Source organism: Hemitrygon akajei, chromosome 21 (genome assembly GCF_048418815.1).
Source record: "Hemitrygon akajei chromosome 21, sHemAka1.3, whole genome shotgun sequence".
NCBI classification, from domain to species: domain Eukaryota; kingdom Metazoa; phylum Chordata; class Chondrichthyes; order Myliobatiformes; family Dasyatidae; genus Hemitrygon; species Hemitrygon akajei.
Window position 1 is genome coordinate 46,272,795 of NC_133144.1, and position 17,332 is coordinate 46,290,126.

General features: G+C 37.4%; 1 protein-coding gene across 6 annotated transcripts in view; it reads right to left on the minus strand.

Moving 5' to 3' along the window:
* Positions 1-17,332, minus strand: part of gbf1 (golgi brefeldin A resistant guanine nucleotide exchange factor 1) — a 266,769-nt gene that overhangs the window by 47,083 nt on the left and 202,354 nt on the right. For 5 of the 6 annotated variants that reach the window (XM_073025342.1, XM_073025341.1, XM_073025340.1 and 2 more), the window contains 7 exons: positions 13,530-13,664; positions 12,375-12,460; positions 9,576-9,778; positions 7,922-8,045; positions 6,302-6,427; positions 5,164-5,246; positions 130-366 (listed from right to left, as the gene is read on the minus strand). In XM_073025342.1, coding sequence (XP_072881443.1) covers positions 130-366; positions 5,164-5,246; positions 6,302-6,427; positions 7,922-8,045; positions 9,576-9,778; positions 12,375-12,460; positions 13,530-13,664 — 994 coding nt within the window. The remainder of the gene's footprint in view (positions 1-129; positions 367-5,163; positions 5,247-6,301; positions 6,428-7,921; positions 8,046-9,575; positions 9,779-12,374; positions 12,461-13,529; positions 13,665-17,332) is intronic. The other variant, XM_073025339.1, reaches the window with a different exon arrangement.

Below are 17,332 nucleotides of genomic sequence, written 5' to 3' on the forward strand. Positions count from 1 at the left end.
GCATGATTGAAAATCAAAGCATGCATGTTCTACACCCACATGCTTCTGCCAAACGCAAAATTTGCTTTCCATCTCAGAGATCCTTCATAATATATTAATATTAAAGCATATGATTTGGTAACATTTTACCTGAAACCAGATATTGCCTTCTGTATTATTGTTTCATCTAAACTCTTGTCAAAAACATAGGAAAGTGCCGCTATGGTGGGACCCCAGGTCATGGTGAAGAGGTCATGATCAAAGCTTCCAGGAGGCACATGGAGGAATATGCCTTCGGATGAACTCCCACGATTCAAAAGTACATTCCATATATAGTTCTCTTTCACAAAACCTGTTTGTTCCTCTGGCATCACAATTTCATCATTCCTAAGGTAAAACAATGATTTTCTTTAGGATATATTTCTATTGCAGAGACAATAGAGAACTACTATGCCATTTGATTCCGTATATATAGCCCAAGTTCTTTTGTCTCAAACCAATAATTCACTTTCTTTCAATATTGCAGTAGTTTACTTTCAATCAGGAGGATAAAATATTCCAGCGATTAAGTGCATTTTTCAATTTGTGTACTGATATGTCAGCTTTTGTACAGAAATTAGACATTATTAACATTTGTCCAATTCAAAAGAAATTGCCCATACAGAAATAAGTTTCAACATCAAACTTTGTCATGAACTTTAGAGTTAATGTAACAATAAAAAATAATTACGAATATAAAATCTAATTGCTGCATTGTACCGTTTTGTAACCTTCCAATCCCTTTGTAACCATACCTGTTGTTCAGTTAGTATTTTGAACACTGATAACAGCAGTTAATCTATAAAAATAATAGATATGACTAAGAATTATTACAGTACGATTTCATTGAGTAAGTGCTCCATCTGCTGTGATACTGAATTACATACAAGAAGCAAAACCAATCCCTGAGGTGTGTTCATGTCAATTAGCAGAATTGACGATAAGACTTGTTGACTGAGAGCAACTTTTTTTGATAAAGATCACTCAAACAAGCATATCAGGTTTCAGTTTCCAGAGATAGATGGACCATATGTGATTTTGAGAACACTGGTAAAAATTCTATAAGTCAATTCTAACAAGAATCAGTAGTCATAAACTAATAATTCTGGACCACATTGAGGAGCTATTTGTGGATTGCCAGCCGTTTTCTTTTTGAATGTACAGTTTTCTTCATGCCTTCATCAATTTCATTTTTGTTGTTCAATTGACATAAATAAAAATTCTGATTAACAGCTTCCAATCTTACAAACTGCAAGATTATGTAAAAATACAATCAATGCCTGCATGTGGTCATTATTTTGTAGCTGAACAAAAAGTAATTCTTTGGATGCAAAGTGCTTTGGGCTGCTTTGAGGATGATTAATCTGATTAATAAATACTTTCTTCAATCTTTCCAGTTAATTTTAGAAATATGATATGGTCCTATGAATCAGTTATACTTATCAATAAAACTTGAGTTGAAAAGGATTTTTAACAATAACTCCAGAAGTAAAACGAAGTTCAATAATTAAAAGCAGCACAAATTCCCATAATGAAACAACCTAGGAAAAAAAAGTATACACATGACTGTGCGGCTAGGCATAGCTCAAATACCATCTACAAATTTGCTGACAATATAACCATTGCTGGTAGAATCTCAGGTGGTGACAAGAAAGCGTACAGGAGTGAGCTATGCCAACTAGTGGAATGCTGCCGCAGCAACAGCCTGGCACTCAGCAACAGTAAGATGAAAGAACTGATTGTGGACTTCAGGAAGGGTAAGACAAAGGAACACATACCAGTCCTCATAGAGGGATCAGAAGTGGAGAGAGTGAGCAGCTTCAAGTTCCCAGGTGTCAAGATCTCTGAGGATCTAACGTGGTCCCAACATACTGATATAGTCATAAGGAAGGCAAGACAGCAGCTATACTTTATTTGGAGTTTGAAGAAATTTGGCATGTCAGCAAATACATTCAAAAGCCTCTATAGTTGTACTGTGGAGAGCATTCTGACAGGTTCTGACAGTCTGGTAATGGAGGGGCTACTACACAGGACCAAAAGAAGCTGCAAAAGGTTGTAAATCTAGTCAGCTCCATCTTGGGCACTAGCCTACAAAGTACCCAGGACATCTTTAGGGAGTGGTGTCTCAGAAAGGCAGTGTCCATTATTGAAGACTTCCAGCACCCAGGGCATGCCCTTTTCTCACTGTTACCATCAGGAAGGAAATACAAAAGCCTGAAGGCACACACTCAGTAATTCAGGAACAGCCTCTTCCCCTCTGCCATCCGATTCCTAAATAGCCACTGAAGCTTTGGACACTATCTCACTTTTTTTAAAAATATGTAGTACTTCTGTTTTTGCACATTTTTTAATAATCTATTCAATATATGTAATTGATTTACTTGTTTATTTATTGTTATGCTTTATTTAATATTTTTTTCTCTCTCTCTGCTAGATTATGTATTGCATTGAACTGTTGCTACTAAGTTAACAAATATCACGCACATCACATGCCGGTGATAATAAATCTGATTCTGATTCTGCATCTCAGGCATTTTAAGCTCTTTCACTTGGAAGCAGCCATCCTTTGCATTAAAGTGAATTACACTATATCGCATTAAGAATTGGCAGTCTCTTCCTCACTAACACTTCATGCAAACTTATAAATGGTAAAATAATCAAAATTTACATATTTGGTTGCAAAACTAAAGTGATGGAAAGGTTAAGAATATAACCTTGTCAACAAATACACTCAAAAACTGCTATAGTTGTACCATGGAGAGCATTCTGACCGGCTGCATCACTGTCTGGTATGGAGGGGCCACTGCACAGGACCGAAAGAAGCTGCAGAAGGTTGTAAATCTAGTCAGCTCCATCTTGGGTACTAGCGTACAAAATACCCAGGACATCTTCAGGGAGCAGTGTCTCAGAAAGGCAACTTCCATTATTAAAGACCTCTAGCACCTAAGGCATGCCCTTTTCTCAATTTTACCATCAGGTAGGAGGTACAGAAGCCTGAAGGCTTCTTCCCCTCTGCCATCCAATTCTTAAATGGACATTGACCTCACATTTTTTTAAATATACAGTATTTGAGTTTTTGCACATTTTAAAAATCTACTCAGTATACATATACAGTAATTGATTTACTTATTTATTTTTTAAATTTTTATTTATAGTTTTGTTCTTTGCTAGATTATGTATTGCATTGAACTGCTGCTGCTAAGTTAACAAATTTCACGTCACATGCTAGTGATAATAAACCTGATTCTGACTCTGAGAAATGTCATGACCCCAGCCCCCTCCTTTGTGAGAATCGCAAGAGAGAGAGAGCCTTACGGTGTGGAATGCGGGCTGGCCGCTCAGTCAGGACAAAAGCCTTGGACATAGCCATTGTCCTGGGAGACACCTTTATGGAATAAGGAACGGGACTACGTGCAAAACCTCAGGGCAATGTGAGATGGGTGATGGGGGAAAGATCGCCCCACCCCCACCCTGATTGACATCTACAACCCTGCCAGTCCAGATAAAAGGTGGGCTGCCGAGGCGGGGCCTCAGATGCACCAGAAGACACACTAGAAATCCGGCGACAGCGTTTTGATAGCGACAGCCGGTGGTGGGGTTCGTGTGCGTCTTTTCCTTGCCTGGGATTGGCGACCTCACCACGGAAGAGCGGCTTAGCTACAGGGGAGGCCACAGATGAGAGTCCATTCCCCAACGAGACTTCCGAAGAACCGAACTCCTACAGGTTGGAAAACTTGTCGGGTAACTGTTTCATTCAATTCTCTCTCTCTTTCTAACAAAAGTGCACCAACGCGACACCACAACAGACGGCAGCTGATGGAACTGCAGTGGCCGCAAGAGACTTTCAGATATACAGCGAACAATATATACATTACCCCTAGACAACGATAGAGCTTATTTCTGATTGATTATTACTATACCTGTGCTTTAGATTGAGTCGGGACGACGTATATGATCTGAATGTTTTGTATTAACCATACGTTTGTGCCCCTTTATAAATAAAAACGTTTGAAAATAGTAGCACCAGGCTTCAGCGGACCTATCTATCTTTGCTGGTAAGTCACCCGGTTACTGGGGAACGTAACAGAAAGCACTTAAGTCAACAGACAAGGTAATCTGAGGATCCCTCATCTTTGTATAACCTTCATGTTGCCAAATGAATGTACATTTTTTTTCAATTAACTAATTCCAGCAAGGGTGTTAATAGGGGTTATAGTTGCTCTGAACGCCCCAAGCTTCTAAGAAGTTAAACCAAAACCACCAGTTCTATCAAGAGTCTCAGCAGATTTTTCAAAGCAACATTGACTGGACAGGAGAACACAGGACTGTACAGTTCAATCTGGTATAAACCTTCCTGATGTCATTATTATTTCTACATCCAGCATGAAAGAGTGTCAATGAGATCAATCCAGACAGGTACTAGTTGTTACTGCTATTGTACCTCCAACAGAATCCTGAGAAAACAAGATATGAAAGAAAGGAGGAAAGAGCAGGAAGGAGGAAAAGAGTAAGAACAATGAACGATATATGCAAGAGATCTTGCTATCATGAATTAAATTTTGGTTCGAATTCACAGAAATTTTAGTCATTACAATTTTCAAGAGTGTACTTATATACAAGAGGTGCTCATAATTTATTATTGGAATATTTGTCCTCTGCTACTTGTGGCCACAATACCCATGTATCAGTTTAGAAATGTTTTGAGCATCACTATAAACCAGGCTCTGATTAAGTACAATGAAAACAAACTGCAGGTCTATTTGTAACAATATAAATGGTTAGAAAACTTCTGAGTAGCTTATCCAACTATTTTCAAAAGCACATCATATGTACTAAGGTTTAGGGAAAAAAACAAGCACACAACAGTGTCTTTACTCAAAATAAAAAGTTCTCTGCCCAGGGGAAGATGATAGGGGCAATTTCTGAGGTCCAGCACTAGTCAGGTCTTTGGGGTACTGGACTGAAGAGTCTTAACCTATATTGATAATTTATTTAATTTCAAAAATATGGGCTAAAAGTAGCTTTTTTAATAAAAAGAACAGTTATTGCAGCTTACTTTGTAGGTTAATATTAAAACTAAAATATTAAGATTAAAAGGCAGCTAAAATTTGAAACCAAGTGAAAGTTTTGGTTGAACAAACTTACTTTATTGCATTGTAGATGTCTTCTAACATATCTTGGTCAAAATCTTTGGAACCATTCACTCCTTTCAAATTCTTTTTGAATTGCTACAAAGGAAGGAGCAACAAGCAAATTAAGAACAAATTCCTGGTAAGATTGTATGGTAAATAACAGTTTTCAATCAATAGAAAGAATAAAAGGGTGGGTGGAATGTCTAAAACCACAAACTCACATCAACACCAAAAATAATCACTCACTTTGCTTCCTAAGATTATCATGAGGGATAACCATGTCCTGGTACATATTTTAACATTCAGTTTATTAAACTGATTTCAAGGAATAGGTCAAGCAGACTATCTGATGAAACATAGTACCATCTAAGAAACCTAAAGGGATTTAAAGGTTTATTTTACAGTGAACATATAATTACTGTTGGTTTTGTCAAAATGCTTCTTTCCCTTCAAGTTTTAAAAGGTTGACTTCAGCAGTTCAGTAAAATGTAAAGTTTCCTCCTTCAGAAAGGGATAAATATTTTATTTAACAGTATAATTATCTTACAAAATTAAAGAAACACTTTCTTTCAACATGAAGATCAGAAGCTACAGTATATCTAAGAAGATGCTTTTCCAACAACAACAAAACTGAACATTACCGTGATCCAATCAAATTATTTGACCAAATACTGACCCTCTTGACCTCTGATCCTCCGATTAATACTATATTATGGACCTCTGGTTTCCCTCCCCAAATTCATGCCATTACTTTGTTTCAAAATTCAGCTGCTTTCAGTTTAATTCAGGACAATCTATTACAATGAAACTGCAAACTTCCCGATCATCAAACCACTGCTAAATAAATTAGCACAGAACCTGATGCTAATAACAGAAAGGCAATGGGTGGGAGAGAATAGTTTCAAAAAGAAATATGATGTGTGAAGGACTATAACATGACTAATATGACACTGAATTAAAATGGTTAACGAGGTCGCTTTTTGTAGGTTTTGTGCTAGTTAAATCGGGAGTGAACGTTTTTTTAGAGATTGAATAGGAAAGCTTTTTATATTTGTCAAGTGTCCTCAAATTATTTTATCATTGTAGCAATTAATAATGCAAGAGAAATATTTTTGAAAAAGATTCACCAATAAAGCTTCCAAAATACATACCTCCATTGTCATTGGTACATTTTGCTTACGAACATTATGATTGTGCTGGTCTGTATTGAGCATAATTACAGCATAAGCCAGTGCAAAGCATGCATCGTTGTTGCAAAATGGTAAGCCATTGATTTTCTGTAGAGAGTAAGAAACAAATGCAAAAATTTACCATCAAAAATACAAAAACTGGTTCAAATATATATTTTTCAATTGGATTCCACATGCAAGTGATTATTATAATAAATTTTGAGAGACAGCCATACATTTACTCTTCTCCTTTCATCATTGTCATTAATTTTTTACTGCAATCTCATGCAGCAACAACTAAAAACATTTATGACAAGAAAATAGTAAACAATATAAATCCATATATTCAATCATTAATCAAAAATAACACACAAAATGCTGGAGGAACTCAGCAAGCCAGGCAGCATCTATGGAAAGAAGTAACAGTCGATGTTTCGGGCTGAAAGCCTTTAGCAGGACTGGAGAAAAAAAGCTGAGTACTGTAATAGATTCAAAAAGTGGGGGGGATGGGAGAGAGAATGACCAGGTGATAGGTGAAAGCTGGAGGGGGAGGGATGAAGTAAAGCACTGGGAAGTTGGTTGGTGAGATGAGGTGAGAGAGGGAAAAGGGGATGGGAAATGAAGAAGGTGGGGGGAGGCAGTCGGGGGGACATTACTGAAAGTTTGAGAAATCGATATTCATACCATCAGGTTGGAGGCTACCCAAACAGAAAACAAGGTGTTGTTCCTCCAACCTAAGTGTGGCCTCATCACGACAGTGGAGGCCATGGACGGACATATTGCAATAGGAATGGAAAGTGGAATTAAAATGGGTGGCCAACGGGAGATCCCGCTTGTTCTGGCAGATGGAGCATAGATGTTCAGCGAAGTATCTCCGAATCCACATCGGGTCTCACCAATGTACAGGCCACACCAGGAGTACCAAACACAGTAAATGACCATTAATCAAAAACAGTTCAAAACAGTACAAGCCATTCAGTCCAAAATGTTGTACTGATCTATACAAACCTACTCCATAATCCATGTAACTCTTCCCTCATACACAGCCTATAACCCTCTTTTTTTTCATCCATGTGCCATGGTTATTATGTTTCACAAATATACTTTGGAAAATGTTGCAAGTTCTTCTGAAAATAATTTCTACAGAAATGAAAATTACTTTCAATTTAGCACCTTTGAATAAAAAAAACATTTTTTTCTCCTTTTCACATTAGTCTCTTGCATTATTACTTTCAGTCAAGAATATAGATAAAAGTATCCATCTATTCTCCACCAAAGTTGCCATGGAATCAACCAGGCTTTCCTTGAGCGTCTATCATTGAAAAGCATCTCACTTAGTGGCTTTTAACAATGAAAAGCTTTACCACTCTGTGAGGGCAGTAAAATACAACCCTGGACCTCAAAAAAGTAAATACTAGCAATTAATTTAACAAATCTGCCAGCTATCTTTCTGTCAGGTGCACCTACAGTAGGGACAAATAATACACAAGTCACCTCCAAAATATTGTTAGCAGTCACCAACCAGTACCTGCACTTATATTCCTCAAGATACTTATAGAACCATAATTTGATAAATTTTAACTTAGTTTCCAAAGAACATACATGCCAATGATCTGTGAAGACTTCTAGTAGTCTGTGAATTACAGGGGCTTCACCAGGAAGTCGGAAGGCTTCCAGATATGAGCGCAGTGCTTCATCAATTCTCAATCCTTGGAATGTGAATGTACTAGTTTTAAAACAACAGCACAAGTTAGCAACTCTGCAATGGTCAACATAATCCGAACATTAGTAATTTTAGGCCAGTTCCAAAGCAATACTTTTCTCAAACAAACAAAATATTAAAATTTGAAATAGAATGACACCCTTTTAGAACAAAGAGGAGAAGGAGGAGGAATTTCTTTAGCCAGATGGTGGTGAATCTGTGGAATTCATTCCCATAGATGGCTATGGAGGCCAACTGATTGGGTAAAATTAAAGGTTGATAGACTCTTGATTGGTAAGGGCTTCAAAGGTTACAATAAAAAGGCAGGAGAGTGAGGTTGCAAGGGGAAATAAGTGAGCATAATCAAATGGTGAAGCACCTTTGATGGGCCAAATGGCCTAATTCATCTCCTGTATCCAACGGTCGGTATTCAAGAAAGATCAGCCAATTAATGTATACTAGGCAGAGGATTTGACGAGTGGTGATCTTATTTCATAGGGAATACTGTAGAAAGAGCAAACCTTATTCTGCTAGAGAAAAATAAAAAGAACTGGCTCCAGTAATATTACTCAATTCAAAAGCCTGACCTAGACATGTTAATTCCTACAAACACAGTAGAACTAGCTACTCCTTTCTCCACTTTTAGCAATTTGGTCATTCTTGTCAGTCTTGTGTGCTTTTCATGCCAATCATTACAACTATGTGGGTGTAGGATTACCATATCAAGTGTTGTCTGTGCATTTTCCAACTTACAAACAAAATGAACTTTAATGATTAAATGATTACAAACGGGTGTCTGTAAGAATGGAATCCTACTGTTACGCAATGACGGCCATTATTCCATTCACCAACTCTTAATAAACTTTCTGATACTTCACCATTTTTACGCCAAGATTTTTATTTCATTATTTCACTCTTAATTCAATTTCGTTAAAACAAAGAAGAGCACACTATGTAGTCTGCAAAAGTACAAATCCTTAATTCCCCTAAACTTAGCCCCACTGAGCCCTATTAATCAAATAATAGCTCTTTACTCCTATGCTCATCCAGAAAAAATCAATGCAGGTTATTGCTCACCTACAAGTAAAGGTTAAATGGGAACTACTTTTTTTTCACCTCTCAAACGAAATGTGTGAACAATCTGCTTTTAATTATAGGCATCCAAATAAATTAGCTCTCAGTCTTTAACGAACCATTTTGATATGAATTATGCTCTGGCAACTTGAGGTCAATGTTTGACGTCAACTGACCAGAAATTGAAAGAAGATCTGCTATGCACAAAAAACAGTCAATTTCTCCAAACATCTTTACCATTGTTTTAAAGTTTAACAGCAATGAATTACAAAGGTATGGAAATGATTCGAGAACTCTTAAACTAGCAAGTCACTGTACCAATCCCAAAACTCTCAGCCTATAAAGACAAATTTTAGCTTCTCATTTTTGAGCAGTTTCCTCCAGGATCTGATATACAAATAACAATTTCATCCAATATATATTACTCATTGTATTGGGACTATTTTAAAAAATAAATATTTAGAAAATGCATTTCAATACCCAACAAAACTGTCGAGAAGTTCAATACTTTTCCGATCACTGATGAACTCCCCAATCATTTTCTTGTCCAGTCGTGGATTTTCCCGTAGCCACTGAGCTACCTCGCGAGTGTCCATGGGAGAAGCAAGCAGGCCCTTCTCTTGAAGAAACTGTATGCCTTTTTTTGGTTTCTGGTTAAATTGTTCTGTTCCAGTGATAAGCAACTTGAGAAAAGATATCAAAATAATAATCACATTTTCATGTGCATAAAGGTACGTTTTTGTTCTCCCAAACTGTACTACTTAGGACTACAGTTATACTAGAGGAAAGCAAACATCTGGTATCATGATGCTCAGGAAAACAAGAGCTGACTAGCCCTCAAGTTCTGCTCTCTCAGGTAAATATACAGCTGTCTATAATTTGATGGAAATATCAACTGAAAGCAAGCAAAATCACTGCAGTATAGAGCCCTCATTTTATTAACATTAAATATTTAATTCATAGGAATTTCACAGCACCTTTTAATGTATAATACAGCTTGCACTCAAGATAAACACAGACTGGTCTCATGGCTGCTCTTGCAGATGAGGGATGAGCAGAAACAGGAGGAGAAAGCAGGGACCTAGATGCCTCAAGGCAAGATTGCAATTGGTAGATAAATGGAAGAGACAGTGGAAGAAGCTGAAGTCATAAGAGTGTAATATTTGTATTGATTAATTGCTTGACTGAAGCAGTGTGTTGTTATAGGAAGAGACACAGTCATTAAATTAGATTTAATCATGCTGTGCCTATTCATTTATATCTTCACTACCCCCAAGGGAGCTAACAGGCACTTTATGCACATTCTGTGTGAAATCATTGGGTACATTTCACTCAGAAACACAGGCTATAAACACTGAAGAGCTCCCTTCAGGGTGTTCTCAACTAAGATGCATTTACAGGAAGCACTTCCTCTGAAAAGGGAAGAATAGCATGCAATAGCCCACTATGACTCTATAAAAGAACACTCAAGAAACCTGACTATAGGGAAAAATAAAGGGAAATCCCTCTAAATAAAAAACACACTTGGAAGAGTTTTACTATTTTGGCATCAGGATATACAAAAAAATGGAATCACTCTAATATTAGTGACTGAAATTGCATGCTGCATATTCTTTTTTTAAAGTCTTAGAGAATTGAAAGACAATTTCTTCATGGCTGAAATACAAGTACAAATATACCCAAAGTTGTTTTGCATCACTTGGAATATTCATACAGACAAACCTTGCTGTGATGAATGAGCTAAAAAGACAACAGGATCAAGATGCAACAGGATTGGATATTTCTGTTGGTCATTATCAGATCTTCTCTTTCTATTTGCATTATTGGGTCTGCTGGGCATGATCAACAGCTTTGCTATTAACAACACATTACACCAAATCACAATGTGCTTCTAACTGCTGCTCCAACTGTTTCCATTAATCAATTCAATCTCACTCTAAGATATTCTCTTTGTTCTACTGTTCCTGCTACTGAAAACCAACTTGCTTCCCTTTAACCCAGTTGGACAAAGGGATCCAAGACTAGTTTTTCTAAACATTAACTATTTCTCTTTCCTCAGATGCTGCCTAAACTAGACGCAAGAGATCCTGCAGATGCTGGCGATCATTAGCAACACACACAAAATGCTGAAGGAATTCAGCAGATCAGAATGAGACCATTCATCAGGACTGGAATGGAAGTGGGTAGATGCCAGAATAAGGTGGAGGGTCTGCTTACACTGCTGTGTACTTTCATAATTTGTTTTTAGTTCAGAATTTAGACATTTGCAATTTTTAAAAATTTTCACTAATTCTGCATAGAATATTGGTCTACTATATGACTGCCCACCATCTCCAAACACTATTCACATATACTACCCCTTCAACCAGATGGCTTGCCGAACATCAAAATCTTGGTTCCACTCCCTCCCCCACCCCTGTACCACAAGCATCTAGATGATCTCTTGATGCTAATGAACTTACTTTAGAAACATAGAAAACCTGCAGCACAAAGCTGTGCCAAACGTCCTAAAATTAGAAATTACCTAGGGTTACCCATGGCCCTCAACTGTATTTTTCTAAGCTCCATGTACCTATCCAGGAGTCTCTTAAAAGACCCTATCCTGCCTGTGATTCCCTCTTCGTCCAAAAGGTGTCATGGTTGATAGATCATCCATCCCATCACACAATGCATCCAACATCCAACGTCCAACTTGAAATTCTTTAGCTCTTCTAGAGCAAAAACTAGTCTTCAACTCTTAGACTAGAACTACATACCTCAAGGACACCCACTTATGCAAAGTATCCAACTCCCAGCAGCCAATTCATCTCCTTTTAGAAACCCCACTACTCTCACTCACCAACACACATTAATCTCCAGCTTCCCAATGCACCCTTACCTACTGTTGACCACCAGCAAATCTAAGTCTCAGACACACACTGCCAAATCCTCATGCCTTCAAACAAAGTCTCAACTTAACTTATGGCTGAACTTGGATCTCATCAAAAACAAAGTTTGATCAGCTGGACCATGGACAGTGATTGGCTCAACACATCTAGTTACCCCAATAAATGCACTGTAATTACTCTGTGATTCTATTTATTCAATTAGCTTTCATCTGGTATCAGTACTAAACTAGCATTAGCATGCTGAATCTTATAAACAAAGCAGGGAGGGAAGATAATCAAAGGTTTCATAAGCTTAAGTGCAAATTGGAATATATTCGTTACTCTGACCCAGCGTAATAAAATGTTCACTCAATGGCACATAATTAACTTTGTAGAAAATGCCCTCCACTACCTTCTTCTTGCTTTTTATCTCCATTAGTTCTTGAGCAGCTGGTAGGAAAGAAGAGAATCGCGGTGGTTTCTTGGGTGTCTTCTCTGCTATAAATGAGCACCAAAACTTGTTAACATTGAAAGCTTGCCAACATACATTGCGAAGAATGCACTTTAACAGTTTATTTTCAGGCCCTTTTCAATCCAAAAAGGATAAAATAATCAGGTCCTGCAGCTCAAAAAGGTTCACCTTTATTCCTGAATTCTTATCTTGAAAATGTTTCTTTTAATAAAAGATGCATTGATAATTAAGAATAGAGACAGAATACAAGTGGCTCAAAAGATGGCCCAACAGCTTCTCAAGGTGAATTTTAGAAATGCGATAATTGCTGGTCTTGCCAGAAACACTTACACCCTGAAAAATCAATAAATTAAAAATATTAAATATAAGTCACAAATACATTATATTTATTTTTCAATTAATTTTTGGAACCAGATTACTGTGGTAAAATTGAAGGATTATGTACAGTTTTCCAACCATGGGAGGATGACATCAACTTGTCTCATTAAGTTTATTAACTATTACGAGTTGTTGGAACTAAAGGCAATTCTTTTTTTTCCCCTCTTCACCTTAATTCATGGAACTGCAATCAAATGTAGCAGCTTCATTACATCTTGATCAGACACAGACATGCTCAGTGAAAGCTACAAATTACCTCAGGAGCCTTCATAGCCAGAGCTCAACTGAATTATCCAATAAGTTTCAAATTCTTCATCTTACAAGTCAAAAATGCAGGAAAGAATCTTCTGACCCATAAAGAATTCAGTTATTCTTCCAAAAGGATTGCACTAAGATTAAATAAAGCTCTATCACCTTCATATTTCTAATTAGTTGTATTTGCTTCACACAAAAAAAACTTTCTTATATTACTTCATATACTAAGACGAACCATTACTAAATATGTCAGAAAAGTGACCGGGGCTACAAGATGTTTAATTTCAAAAGGACCTTGTTTTGTTTATGACAGGAGCCAAGGAGGCAAATAGGGGTTCTCAGGTTCTCATGACATGGATTTAATGCCTCAGTCCAATGTTCAAGGGGTAAAGTTCTAGTTATCTGGATCACAGAAAAAAATTCCAAACAACCGAGGGATATTTCTACCTACAACATCCTTACCTGATTCATTGTCCTCAAGTTGTCGACCCAGCTTCATTTTCTGAGCCATAAGATGACCACTGGTGGGAGGATGAGGTAGTGATGGTTCCGCATCTAAAGGGACTGACACAGGAGCAACCCCTGTCCTTTCAGCACCTACACAAAAAAAATAAAATATGGACAGGTTTTGATTGCATAATGCTTATAGCCTTGGGTTGTTCTGAAAGAGTTCTGACACAGTTATGTATACTGTCACAGTTGTGCAGCAACTACTATAAATCAGGCAGGTTCAGATCTCAAATAGCAACATAATAAATGGAGCCAAGAACTATGTGCTGTAATTTGAAATAACAGAAAAGATAGGAAGCACACAGCAAGCTGAGTAGCATTGTGGGAAGAGAAATGGTGTCATTGCTTCAGATCAAGGACCCTGATCAGAATTAAATAAATGAGAAAAGGATTGGAGAGGGGAAAGGATGGAGTGAATAGACAGTGCACACCAGAATAATTAAGGTAACAATTACATATAAAAACAAAATTAAAGACAGAAGAAAAGAAAGAAAATGAAACAAAGGTCCAATCATTCTGTGAAAAGAGTGGGAAGAAAAAAGAGTCAAGACCCAAAACTGTCAAATTCAATATTCAGAGCTAGCTAAGGACTGCAACATACCTCAGCTGAAAGATGAAAAACTGTTTCTCAATCTCCTACTGGGGATCATTGCAGAAACACAAGAAACGAAAGGCAGACATATCATGGAAGGAAAGAGATAAAACAATTTCTAGTGACAGGTGACTAGAAATTCAGGGATGTCCCATGAAATGAAGAGAGGTGTTCTGAAAAGTGGAGACCCAATTTGCATTTTGTTTCCACATGTCCACATCATGAGCCTTGAAGTTAGAGTAAACTAGAAGTAGTACAATTCCATTGAAGGTGGTGTAAATTATGAAAGATGATCTATTGAACATGGAAACTGATGGGTGGAAGCTGAGGACAAGGGGGACACAAATAAGAGAAAATCTGCAGATGCTGGAAATCCGAGCAACAAGGGAGAGGCCTTTGTGTGGGAGGAGAGAGCCTGAGAGCAGAAAACAGAAAAGTGAGAGAACAAGGTTAGGAGCCTGATCACAAGTTGATTATGGAATTCATACAGCTATATAGAAAGCCATGAATTCCAAAAACAGCTTGTTCTTCCCTCCCCTTTCAGCCTTCCAAAGTGCAAATTCTGACTGTGATTTCCTGGATTGCTACTTCCATTTCCACTAATCACTGCTCTTCTCAAGGTATGCTCTCATAGAGCTGTGGGACACACAACACTTACTCTTGTACTTGTTCTCTTTCCCCCATCCATGTGAAGTAGCAATTTACTTGCACATCTTCCAATCAACTATATTTCATTCAGTGCTCACAATGGATCCGGACGCTATGTTAATGTTATACTGGGCATAGAATGCCTTTAGCCATTATACAAAGGTGACAGTGTTAATTCCATGTTAGATTTCTTTGCTGACCTGTCAGTGGCTCTCTACATTGCTCCAACGATGCGATAAGCTCAATCAATCAACTCCATATTGTCTTCTGTCTGCACACTGCCTCAGAATTCAATATTGAATTTAAAATTTCAGTTAACTGTGTTTTATTCCCTCTGTCCACAGATTTGACTGCACATTCCTGGTTCAATTTATTTTTCATTTTCTCTTTAGTCTCTAACTGCTCATTTTTAAAGTGATTGTTACCCCATTGAGAGCTTTGGACTCCCACCAAAAAACAGTTATTCCGTCTTGTCTCCACTGCCCTTAGTTTACCATTTGGTAAAACAGCATTCTTTCTGTTTATGGATTGTCAACCTAACAAAATTAGTGTTTAACTCTCTGGACTGCATGCAATTTCCACAAACACCTAACTGAAGTGCAAAGATTTTACCTTCAAACAATAACTAACAATGCCTCTCAAATTTTCACAGAAGCCCTATAATACAAACCAGTTACTTCCATTAACTATATTGAAAATATATTTTTGTTTTCAATTAATTGGCCCAGTTTTCACTGAAATCCCACTGCCCTCACTCCCTGCTAAGCTACGCCAATATTCTACATTTGTCAGTTTAAGAAAGGAAAACTTGCTTACTGAGATGCACACACAAAATCCTGGAGTAAGTCAGCAAGTCAGGGAGTATCTATGGAGAGAAATAAACAGTCGATGATTAGGACCAAGACCCTGCAACAGCCAGTCTGGTGAAGGATCTAGGCCTGAAACATTAATTGTTTAGTTCTCTCCATAGTTGCTGTCTGACCTGCTGTGTTCCTCCAGCATTTTGAGCCTTACTGTAGATTTCCAGCTTTTACAGAAAGCTTTTACATTTATTATTGCTTAAGTCTTGAGCCAAGTGGAAACACACCAAGCTGAACCTCATACAATTGCAACACACAAGCAGGATCCATGAAAGTTACCTGAAGAATGTTGGTTGATGGTAAAACCATATCACACTAGCTTTGTCATCTGTCAAAGCTATCAACTTTACTTAACAGCAATGATATTTAGATTTCATTACAAAAAGACACAAAGCTTCCTAAAATTAATTTTTTTCATAATCATCACCATAAAAGTTAGTAACAACTTTGTTGCAAACATAAATATTTAAAAACCTGGCACCCATTAGCTATCCACTTACATGATAGGTTGCTACAGTTGTGAAATTTTATATTCTTTCCATAAATGTTAATCTCACCGAACCAAATGGAAGATCTGAGAGTTAATTCCTAACCCTCAATGCAAGATCTGGGGTGCACCACCAAATTAACCTGATGGTGAAATGCAATCTGAAAATCTCAGAGAGCTCAGCCAGCAAAGTTGAGAGTCCCAAAGTTACTAACACTGGAAGATAAAGTATTAGCAGTTCCGTCAGGAACCAACAGTAAATCTCTGCAAAATCTAGGCTCTATCTTCACTTGAACAAAGTATAATTACTGTATACCAATGGCCTAAATTCCTCTCATATGCTCTCCTATAAAATCAAGTCCTCAAATGCAGCATCTGATTATTTCATCCAGTGGACAATTCAGAGGTTAAGTACATAAATTCAGTAGAAAAGGTCAGGGTGTTGGAGTCAGAAGTCAACAACAGGCCAAGGCTCTCTACTCTGCGAGATTTACTCATCTCTGCACTGAACTGAGGTTGTGGCCTGCAACAAATGGGATCCTGGACTAGCTGCAGCAATGAACTGACTTCATGGCTGTGGACTCACTTTTATGAACTCTAGTTCTAAGTGTTATTTGATTACTTTTTAATCGTTTGCATGATTTGCTCTTTTTACTCATATTGGATGTTTGAAGTTAACACGTGTGAATCTGCAGGACTCCTAATGAAGGGTTTGGGCCTGAAATGTCGTCACTACCTCCTCCCATAGATGTTGTCTGGCCTGCTGAGTTCTGCCAGCATTTTATGTTTTTGATTGGATGTTTGAAGGCCTTTTTTTTTAATGAGTTCTATTAGGTTTGTTTTGTGGATGCCTGTAAGAAGATTAACTTCAAGGTTATATATAATTACATTTTGATAATATACTTAGAACTTCAGAACATAAAATAAAATTATAAGGGTACACACACACACACACACACACACACACACACACACACACACACGCACATTTGGGCACCCCCGGTCAAAATTTCCGTTACTGTGAATAGCCAAACGAATAAAAGAATACCTGATTTCCAAAAGGCATAAAGTTAAAGATGACATATTTCTTTAATATTTTAAGCAAGATTACTTTTTTATTTCCATCTTTTACAGTTTCAAAATAACAAAAAAGGAAAAGGGCCCGAAG